Consider the following 11425-nt stretch of genomic DNA (forward strand, 5'->3'; position numbering starts at 1 on the left):
TCCCTTAGGACCATAGGTCCTAAATGGTGTTTCCTATATACCTGGAGTCTATAAAAGTCCTTACTGTGTTTTTTTTATTTCCCAAACTTCTAAAGTATTAATAGTTTGGGGGTGGGGGGAGTTGGGGTTTTTGGCATTTGACTAGAATTATATCGACTCTGTGTGGTAAAATAGCTCAGCTATTCAGAAGCTGTAATTGGTTGCTGATGACTCAGAACTTTAGGGCACATTATTGGTAATGACGTAATGTGGCAAAGCCACGTGTCGTATAGCTGTGTCCTGAACACATATGGAGAGATGGCCAGAATTAGTGATCAGTAGCAGAAAGCCGTGCTGCCAGTTACTTAACTTTGTCACTTTTAAGCATCACAATTGTAATAGTGATTTGTGTATTTCATAATATTATGAACCTCTTAAAATTACTGATCTTTGGATAAAATCTGGACCAGCAGTCACACATATGGAACATATTATTTTTTTTTTTTTAGAAACCTCCATAGTGGAACATATTATTTTTAACATGCAATTTGATAGACAAAATCTGTCAAAACATTAGTCTGTTGGGGGGAAATTAATGGAAGGTTCAAAACCACTGACCTAAGACTTTTCTCCCAGAATGTCTCTGAACATTTTGTACTACTAGAGACTTCCCTGGAGGCACCTTCATAATTATAGGTAAAAGATCCCAGCAATGATCCTAGTTTTAGATGTAAGACTTCAAAATGGTCGGTAGATAGTTTCCTGTACACATTCCCTTTTAAAATTTCAGGGCGCGTTTCAGTCTGCCACTCTGCCCTCCCGGGCCTCGTCTTTCCAGAGTGTTTGACTTGGCACGTTGAGGACATACACGGAGTCCAGATGTGTGGGTGAGAGCAGAGATGGGGTGAAGTAAAAATCTACACTTCATGCCATCTGGTACATTACAGCTCCATTTTCATCGACCTGCGGGTTTGGTTTACACACAAGTGGGTAAATTTCTCCCCTTAGTAAAGGGTTGAATCGCACTCAGTTTTAAAATGGGAATCATTTTGCTGTTTAGATTATAAACTCCTCATATCAACCTCTGAACACTAAAGAGAAGAAAGGCAAAAGACTCCCTTCACTTGGCTCTGAAAATAATTAACAGAGGACAACATGCCATTATGCCAGGCATTGTGCAAGCCAATTAAACAGACCTGAGTTTTGCCCTCAGAGCTGATAGTATTCTGCAGGACAGGAGCATTAACTATCTTGGTTAGTGTTTCTCTTTTCTGACTTGGAGACGGAGTGGTAAGAAGTCTGAGGACGCTGCAGTGATACGGGGTTCTCGCGCCCCCTTGTGCTCCTTGGGAAAAAAACATTTCTCGAGCAAGCTAGTTAAGAACCATCGTTCCACCGCCAAACCCTTTTCAGACAAACCAGGCTTTGCTATGTTTTGACTTTGCTGAACCAAGAAACCAATGCTGTAATTTAGAAACAAGTCATCCATAACTCTAGGATTTTAGGTTTAAAAAAAAAAACTCTAAGGAAGTGTCCCGCTGCCCTCTTTCTCCTCCCCTCATTCATTTCGTACAGGATTTCTCAACCTTGGCACTGTTGACATTTGGGGCTGTATATTCTGTTTTGGTGAGGCTGTCCTGTGCGTTATAGGATATGTAGTGGCAGCCCAGGCTCCTGGCCACTAGATGCCAGTAGCACGCACACTCCTTGCAGTTGTGACAACAAAAAGTCTTGAAACATTGCCAGATGTCCCCCCACCCCGGGAGCAGAATCACCCCCAGCTGAAAACTCTTGTTCTAGTACATTAGATGCAGAAATGCCACAAAACAAGATTTTTGTTCGTTAGAAGTTGAGCTCTAAATAAAATTATGATACAGATGAAAGAGCTTTCAAGAAGTTTAAAAGGCTGTATAAATATAAAGGAACTATGAGTTTTTTTTGTTTTGATTTTTTGGTTTGTTTTGTTTGCTTATTTTTTGAAACCATAGCCCTTTAACATTCTGATTATTTAGAACCTACCATTATTTTTGTATTATTATTCATTTGAGAGAACAGGAGAGAGTACAAGCAAGGGAATGGGCAAAGGGAGAAGCAGGCTCCTGGCTGAGCAGGGAGCCCGACATGGGGCTCGATCCCAGGACCCCAGGATCACGACCAAAGGCAGATGCTTAACCAAGTGAGCCACCCAGGTGCCCCAGAACCTACCATTATGATAAGATCTGGGTCATTGTCCTCCCTGGCTTTTTTCTTTCCCTATAACAATACATTAGGAGATAGACAGAAAAGGTAACAGGTACATCTGAGAAGAAAGAGGAAGAAGCAGCTCGGCAGAACACAGAAAATACCTGTCCTTTTACCTGATCTAAATAAAATGATACCTTTCGTTTCTACCCACGTCTCCATTTTTGCTCCCAATGATAGAGGAAGTTTTGATCCCATAGTTACATCTTTGACCTTGATATTTCTTCAGCAAACCTTCGCTAAGGGCTTCTTTGTGCCAGGTATCTTTGGATATTCCAAAGGGGTAAGACATGATTCCTATCCTCAAATTGCTCACCATCCAGCAAGAGAAAAGACAGGGAAATAAAGAAATGACAAACCCTGAAACTTGTGAGGACTTTCTTTTTTGTAGTGCCCCAAAAAGGAGTAGTGGGCCTCAGGCTCTGACAAAGTATAAATTTGTCTTCATTACCTTGGGCTGCCATAATAACATCTCCTAGACTGGGTGATGTAAACAATAGGAGTTTATTTCTCACAGTCCTGGAGACTGGAAGTCTAAGATCAAGGTGCCAGCAGGGTGGGTATCTTGTGAGAGTGCTCTCCTTGGGTTCCAGGTGGCTGCCTTCTTGCTGTGGCCTCAAATGAACTGTCCTAGGTGCCTGCGGCAGGGGAGAGAGAGAAGGAGGAAGTTCTCCGGTGTCTCTTACAAGGGGATTAAGTCCATCATGAGGGCCCCACCCTCAGGACCCCATCTAAACCTGATTATTTCCCAAAGGCCCCATCTCCAAATACCATCACGTTGGAGACAGGCCTTCACCATATGAGTTGGGGGCAGAGGGGACACAGTTCAGTCCACAGCATGCACAATATAACTTCCGTAAAAATTTCATCATTTGTTATAAAAGGGCCTGGATTTCATATTCTTATAAATAACCATATCACAAATTTCTGAGGCAGAGAGGATAATAGACTTTGATTTCAGTACGCTTTCCTTCAAAACACTTCAGAATTTTTTTGCACTGCCCTTCTGTCATAGAACGTGTCATAGAACCTGTGAGTTCTGTAAGTCTTCTGCTCCCTGAACGAGTCACTTGTGAAGTGGGATGTTCAGTGGGGGATGTAACTTTCCATTCATTCCGACTTAGGCCTTCCACCTGGAACCCTCTGCCCCATGCTCATTACCAAAAACCAGCATCAGGGCTTCTTTCTACAAGTGGGGCTCCTTTCTTGCGCCAGCCCCTTGAGGTCTTTTGTAACAGGAACATTCTCGTAGATCTGCTCTGGGTTTCTCTCTTCTTAGTCATTGGGTGACCTTTGGAGTGCACGTGGGGAGACGCCTCTGCATTGAGGTGTATACACTGCTTTGACTGTGGTAAGTCCTAGTGACATGATCTTAAGACTGATCATGGTCAGACACTGGATCTGATACCTTCAGGGATCTGGCTACAGTTCTGCCATCTGGAGGATATGTCCTCTGTTTGCAATCCTGTAGTCTAATCCTTCAGAGGAGATTCCTCACCTGTACTTCCATTTTATATGTGTATTTACCAGCTGTCACTTCTTTCATCTTGAAATGGCAGTAAACACCTTGTCTCAGCCCCATAATTTCTTGTATAGAGCATCTGTACAATTAATTCACATGAATTAACTACACAGTTGTTATTCGTAATTGTTAAGATTCTAATCAGGTAAGAGCAAAAATACAAGAGAAAGATTTTTCTCATGCAGTTAGCTGACATCTATGTGATTTATTACGTTTTATAGTAATTTCTGTTGTATGCTATTCAACTATGTATATTTCTATTGTCTGTAGCTCAGAGGTCAGCAAACCACACCCTGTTTTAGTGAGTAAGATTCTACCAGGACACAGCCACAGACATTTACAAGCAACCCTTGAACAACGTGGGTTTGAACGTCACCGGTCCAATTATATACAGACTTTTTTCAATAAATGCTGTACAGTATCATAAATGTATTTTCTCTTATGGTTTCTGAATAACATTTTCTTGTTTGAAGCTTACTTTATTGTAAGAATACCGTACATAAAACAAATAACAGGTAAGATGTTTTTATCAGTTGTCTGTTGTCAGTAAGACTTCCAGTCAATGGTAGACTATTAGTAGTTAAGTTTTGGGGGGTCGGAAGTTATACACACACTCATCATAAGGAAAGTGCAAATCAAAACCATAATCAGATATCACCTCACACCTGTCAGAATGGCTAAAATCAACAACACAAGAAACAACAAGTGTTGGCTAGGAGGTAGAGAAGGGGGACCCTCTTGCGCTGTTGGTGGGAACGCAAACTGATGCAGCCGCTCTAGAAAACAGGGTGGAGGTTCCTCAGAAAGTTAAAAGTAGAACTGCCCTAGGATCCAGTAATCACGCTAGTGGGTATTTACTCAAAAAAAATACAAAAACCCTAATTCAAAGGGATACATGCAGCCCTGTGTTTATAGCAGCATTATTTACAATAGCCGGGATATGGAAGCAACCCAAGTGTCCATCAATACATGATGGATAAAGAAGATTTGGTGTAAATTTACAGAATATTATTCAGCCATAAAAAGAATGAAATCATGGGGCGCCTGGGTAGCGCAGTCGTTAAAGCGTCTGCCTTCGGCTCAGGGCGTGATCCTGGCGTACCGGGATCGAGTCCCACATCAGACTCCTCCACTAGGAGCCTGCTTCTTCCTCTCCCACTCCCCTGCTGTGTTCCCTCTCTCACTGGCTGTCTCTCTGTCACATAAATAAATAAAATCTTTAAAAAAAAAAAAAAAAGAATGAAATCTTGTCATTTGCAATGACATGGATGGAGCTAGAGAGTATTATGCTAAGTGAAATAAGTCAGAGAAAGACAAATACCATATGATCTCACTCGTGTGGAATTTAAGAAACAAATGGGGGAGACAAACTAAGAAACAGACTTATCTATAGAGGACAAACTGACAGTTACTAGAGGTTGGTGAGGGGATGGATGAAACAGGTGCTGGGGGTGAAAGAGTGTACTTGTCATGATGAGAAAAATGAATAATAAGTAATTAAATCATTTAAAAATAAGTAATACGCAGATTTTCAACTACACGGGGAGTCACAGCCCCAACCCGTGTTGTTCGGGGATCGAGCGTATTTATATATTGTCTGTAGCTGCTTTTGCCCTACTGTTGACTGAGTTGCAGCAGAGATTGTTTGGCCTGCAAAGCCTGAAATATTTATTATCTGCCCCTTCACAGAAGAAGTTTGGCAGCTCCTGGTTTAGATCACTAAGGTTTGCTGTGCTTGTGACCGGCACTTGGCAGCACGTAGTCTCCTGTGCAGTGCTGATTGTCAGGAGGAAAGGGAAATTAACTTCCCCTTCAAGTAAACTAGTGATAGAGTCTAAAACTACTCACCAGCCTTTTGCAAGTCTGATAGATACTAGCAGCAAAGCATGTAACCCAAAGCCTTGATGCCCTCCTGCTAGAACCGTCCGCTCTGAAAAGGACGAGATGGTACATGCTGGAGCAGCGTGGCATAGCGCGCTGTCCTGAACCAGCTCGGAGCCCACTGGCACTGCAGAGAGAACGGAAGAGGGATGGCCCGGATGGCCGTCTCCTAAGAGCAAAAAGAAATGATCAAATACCATGGTTAGTATGAGGGGATTGTTTCATTTGGAGGATTTGGTTGTCTCAGGGAGACCTGAGCTTACGTTTCTTTTGTACCCTCCTCCGGAGCCCGTACAACAAGTAATTACTAGCTTTTTTTTCTCCCAGGGAGGCAAGTACCTGCAGGCCGTGATTCAGTATGGGAAGATCGTATCGTGGCTGGAGATGGAATATGGCTTATCAGAAAAGGAGTCTAAAGCTTCGGAGTCGTTCCTGCTTGCCGCCTTCCTGAACCTGGCCATGTGCTACCTGAAGCTGAGAGAATACACCAAAGCTGTGGAATGCTGTGATAAGGTAAAGGTGTGTGCGTGTGGACTGGACTGTAGATGTTCCACATCTTTTTCTCCTTCTTCATACTTGGTCGTCTTTTATTTCTTCTTAGCCCAGGGGTGGAGGGCTTGTCATTTTGCTTCGTTATATTCATTTGTTTACTTGGGATTATTTGTTTCTCGGGAAATTCAGAAAGATTGCGATTACAGTCAGACTTTTTTTTTTTTAGGATTTATTTCTTTTAGAGGGAGAGAGTGTGCACAGGCACGCAAGAGAGTGGGGGAGGGCAGGGGCAGAGAGAGAATCTCCAGCCGACTCCCCACTGAGCAGGGAGCCTGCCGGGGCTGGATCCCACAACCCTGAGATCATGACCTGAGCCAAAATCAACAATCAGATGCTTAACTCACTGAGCCACCCAGGCGCCCCACAGTGAGGCTTTTCTGATGCGTAGACTATAATAATATGTTATGAATACGTTTTGTTAAAATTGGGGCACCTGGGTGGCTCAGTGAGTTAAACATCTAACTTAATCTCAGCTCAGGTCTTGATCTCAGCGTTGTGAGTTCAAGCCCCGAGTTGGGCTCTACACTGGGCATGAAGCTTACTTTAAAAAAAACAAAATTAAAATTCTTACCATCCATGACCTTCCGTAAATCTATGGTATTTGGTATTGAATTAGACATAATAACTACTCAGGTTCAATGTAATAAGAACAGACTTAACTTAAGCCTTTCAGGACTTAAGTATGATAGACTTGCAACTGCTTACATCTTCTGTAAGGCCACTTCTGTATACTTCTGGGATTGTTTCTACAGGTGAAATTTCTAGGTATGGAAATACAGAATCAAAAAATAGGATTATTGAATGTTACCCATGTTTTTTTCTCATTGGCAACAAAAAATTCTTTTCATTTTTATTTCTTGGTTACTAATGAAATCATACATCTTTTCATTATTAGCCATTGGCATTTCCTCTGTGAATTGCCTGTTCACATCCTTCAACGAGATCATTTGTGTGATTTATACTGATGGAGGCGGTCTGTACGTTGTTACCGTTAACCCTTTGTCTGGCAGTAGGAACCTTGTTCTCACTTGTAAGGAAAGTTTTAATATTTACTCCGTTGAATCTGTCTTTTACTTTCTAATTAGAAAGGTCTTCCGCACCCTAAGACGATAAAAATAATTCTGTTCAGTACTTGCAAAACCTACTCTAACTAGGTATGCTTTAAAAAACTAATTAAAAATAACCCTATTTTGATGGGGGAGGTTGCATGTAAGTATACTTGGCCTAGAATCTTTTGTGTTTTGATATGAGGTAAAAATGTAATTCTTATCTTCCATGTTCATAGCCGGTCTCGGCCCCATTTATTACAAAGTTAACCCTTTCCCTACTGATTTACCTTCACACCTTTGCCCCTGTTAAATCTGTTTATATACGACAGGAATCTGTTTCTGAATGCTTTGTTCTGTTCCACTGAACTGTTTGCCCACAGACTAGCAATCGAACTTTTAATTTCAGTGGTTTCATAGTGTGGTGTTTTTTTTCTGTGGGAGGTCAAGTCCCCTCTCATTATTTTTTTTTCCCCAAAATTTTCTCAGCCATTCTGGGCATTTGCTTCTTCCACTGAATTTTAAAATGAACTTCTCAAGAGGCCCCTCCCAAGTCCCCTTGGGATCTTTATAGAAATTGGATCAAATACAGAAGTCCATTTGCGTATAGTTAGTTGTATTTTGATAAATTACCTTGAGCCTCCTCTCTTCAGTACACTTTTTCCAGTCCCCTTGGCCAGAAAGTTTTGGTAAGTTATTTAAATACCGAATTTCTTTGAAACGTCCACAAGTTATATTCATGCTTTCTAAAATGTAGACCATCCGTCCCTAGGCCCTTGGACTAGACAGTGCCAACGAGAAGGGCTTGTATAGGAGGGGGGAAGCCCAGCTGCTCATGAACGAGTTTGAGTCGGCCAAGGGCGACTTTGAGAAAGTGCTGGAAGTTAATCCCCAGAATAAGGCAGCACGACTGCAGATCTCCATGTGCCAGAAAAAGGCTAAGGAGCACAACGAGCGGGACCGAAGGATATACGCCAACATGTTCAAGAAGTTCGCCGAGCAGGACGCAAAGGTATGGACAGAACCACCTGGCCTTCGGCTACGTCACAAACTGACCTTGGCCCTTTGAGTTTTGCTTCAAGGAGGTTAAGCATAGGCAACAAAGGCAGGTAGACCACCCGAGAGGCCCAAGAATGGGCAGAATGACTTCTGATGCCATCCGAGGCTGGTTTGGATCCAGAAGTAGAATAGGCTCTTCTGCGCACCAGACGTACAGAGTTGTGAGGCACTGCACGTCCATGGAAGAGAGGAGAAAAATAAGTTCCCCAGAGACGTACTGCAGTTTGCTAGTTTTTAAAAATCAAACACATCAAGTATTTTTTTCAGATACTTCTTTGTTGAGACTTCCCAGGTTCCCAGGAAATGGGCCGCGGATGGGGAAGCCCCACCATCATGCCCTTTACTTCATCAGCCTCCCTTCCAGCAAAGTTGTATTCTGGTCCTGAGTTCATCCTCCACTCCCCAGCCCTCTCATGGCCCTCCCTGTGGCAAGCCAGTCATGTTCACCGAAGAAAAGTGAAAGCTCCCCGCTCTTAACTGTTGGCAGCCCTGCCCTGACTTACCCAACCAGGGCAGCCCAGTGAAGTCCTCGTGATGCCCTCCTGTCTGAGACCCGACCAACAGTCGGGAGGCAGGAATTATTTAAATGTTTCAGTTCTCTTTTACTTTAACCCTCTTGGTTTCTTATTTTTTCTTCAGGAAGAGGCCAGTAAAGCCATGGGCAAGAAGACTTTAGGATCGGTCACCAATGAAAAAGAAACGGAGAGTCAAGCGATGGACGAGAAAGCTGGAGGCCACGTATGACCCCACGCAAAGGAGGGAAGAGCCCTAATGAACTCGGCCCCCTCCTCCATGGGCTTTCACCCAACTCAGGACTCAACAGTGTTTAATGTAAAGTTTGTTAGAGTCTGTGTGAGTCTGGAAGCAAATGGCAAAACCAGTAGCTTCCCAGAAAGCAGCCACCTTGCTGCTGCCCCGTGCTCTCCTTGAGGGGGCGGCGTGGGACCGCTCCATGTGGAACCGAATGGAGATGACTGTTGGTGTGGCGAGATCGAGCCGACAGCTAAGTCCCACTCATTTCAGTTTCTGTCAACTTTCAATATCTAATTCAGGGTCCCTTGAGATAATCCTAACAATGTGGGGCTGTCTGTCAGGTTTTACATCTGATTGAACTTTAATAGCACTGCAGAAACCTAAAAATAAAGGCCTAATGACTTTCTCCTTCCCTACAGTTGGGTGGGGGAGAGGAGGAGGAGGTTTTGTTTTTTAAATGACTGAAGTGCTAGCATTTTTAACCAAGAGAACCCACGGGGAGAGAGGGGTCTGGAATCCCCTCAGGTCCTCAGCAGCGCCAGACTCGGAAAGTCAGAACCTCAGAGGTCATTTGCTTGCTGACTTAGCCAAACTGCCCCCTCACTAAGCCAGCCTGCTCGGGAGAGTGGGTCTCTCCTGCACCCAGCCTGGCCCTGGAGGAGGGCGTCTGTCCTCCGCAAAACATTCTTCAGCAAGGATAATGAGCAGAGGGAGCTGCTAGAGTAGCTTCCCCTGCCTTCGATGAAGTTCTGAGATGCTGAAATGTGAAAAGAGCAATCAGAATTGTGCTTTCTCCCCACTCCTCCATCCCTTCTAGGAAGTAATGCTGGGTACAGTGCTGCCTGCTAGCGCCGCTGCTGTTCCGTTCCTTAGTTCCATTCTAACCCTTGCTATTCAGAATTTAAGACTTGTTCTTACAATCTCTCTGACCTGGAGTGGGTTCATTTACATATCCATTTAGGATCCACGTAGCTTTTTTTTTTTTTTTTTTTGCTTTTTAAAAATTACTGGCTCATAAACATGTATACTGGGTTTATGAAACTTTATTTACACTCCTCTATCATGCAAAAAAATTGACTTTTTACTACTAAGTAGCTTGATTTTTAAAAACAGTATCTGTGGAGTTGAAAAAATAAGGTATTCTTCTTGTACATTAAGGGTTTTCCTCACAGGTTTGGCACACGGTAGCTTTCTTCTCCTGCTGATGGCTTCTTCGTTCTGGCGTAAGTTGTGAAAAAGAATTGAAAACCGCTTCCTGTGCAAGCATATCTCGCCTAAAAGCTCCAGTCCCGGAGCACTGAATCAGGGCAAGTCTTAAAATACATAAAATACATGTAGTGGAATCTTGGTCCTTACGGGTAAGCGAAGACTGAGCATGGCTTTTTCTCCCTGCGGCCTGAGAAGCAATTGTGGGCACGCGTTTGCAGCTGAAGGAAACAGTAGCTCCAACCTGGAACATCTCACTTTGTAAAATCCTAAAGAACACTGGCAATTACTAGTTTTTACTTTTTGCTAAAAGTTTTTACTTTTAGCAAAACACTTTCATTGTTAGGTTAGGACCCACATCAAAACCTAAAAATAAAATCCTTTCCATTTATACCAGTTTTCTTCTCCATGGAACAAAGGGAATTAAATCGTTTCTCCTTTGACAACTAGAATCCTTTTAATTTCTCATTTTTGTCTTTTTTCATGAGATTTCTTTAAAAAGCCCCAGTCTCGCCTAGGAGACATGAAAAGCAGAAGTTGATTTTGCTTTGTTTGCTTGACTCTTTAGTATTTGTAGCTCTGTTGACTAGAGCATGACTCCAGTGAGGCAAAGACTGAGATTTGATCCTAAGAAGGCCAGTTAGCTTTTTGCAAGGTAACAAACAAACGATTCCAAAACTTAGATTATCCCAGCCAGTGTCTCCCGAGTGCGTGTTATGGGTCACCCCGTGGCGGGGGAGCGGGCAGGAGTGCGTGGAGGGGAGGGCTGGGCTGTGAGGGTCGTTCTGAGCAAACGATGGTGAGGTGCCCATCACCACTCGAGAAGAATAAACTTCATATATTCTCGTATCAAACTGAGTCATCTTAATTCGTCTAGAAACCAGCAGATGTCTTTGAACCACCTTTCAGACTGCATTTGGAGTGCTGAGGCAGCATATGAATAATTAAAAACTTGATTTTAAAAAATCATCAGATGCACTTTTTTGTGTTCCTTAAACTAAACAGCCAAATGATTTTCCGTTATTCTTGGGTTTTGCTTAAATAGTCCTCAGGAAAGATTGTTTTGGTTGGAAAACTGGGGTGGGGGCCAAGCTGAAGAAGCGCGGCGTCAGGACACTGGCTGGAGACAGTATTGTCCTCCGTGCTCTGCGGCCCAGCTTGCGATCAGCGTCGGGCTAACGGTGGT

The 11425-nt window shown here is 43.2% G+C and overlaps 1 protein-coding gene across 8 annotated transcripts in view; it reads left to right on the top strand.

Annotated features, from left to right (window-relative positions):
* Window positions 1–11208, top strand: part of FKBP5 (FKBP prolyl isomerase 5) — a 112971-nt gene extending 101763 nt beyond the window's left edge. For all 8 annotated transcript variants that reach the window (XM_040644706.1, XM_040644703.1, XM_040644702.1 and 5 more), the window contains 3 exons: window positions 5951–6136; window positions 7994–8233; window positions 8920–11208. In XM_040644706.1, the coding sequence (XP_040500640.1) occupies window positions 5951–6136; window positions 7994–8233; window positions 8920–9024 (531 nt within the window). In that variant the 3' untranslated portion in view covers window positions 9025–11208. The remainder of the gene's footprint in view (window positions 1–5950; window positions 6137–7993; window positions 8234–8919) is intronic.
* The last annotated feature ends 217 nt before the right edge of the window (window positions 11209–11425 follow it).

Source organism: Ursus maritimus, unplaced genomic scaffold, assembly GCF_017311325.1.
Source record: "Ursus maritimus isolate PB19 unplaced genomic scaffold, ASM1731132v1 scaffold_30, whole genome shotgun sequence".
NCBI lineage: Eukaryota > Metazoa > Chordata > Mammalia > Carnivora > Ursidae > Ursus > Ursus maritimus.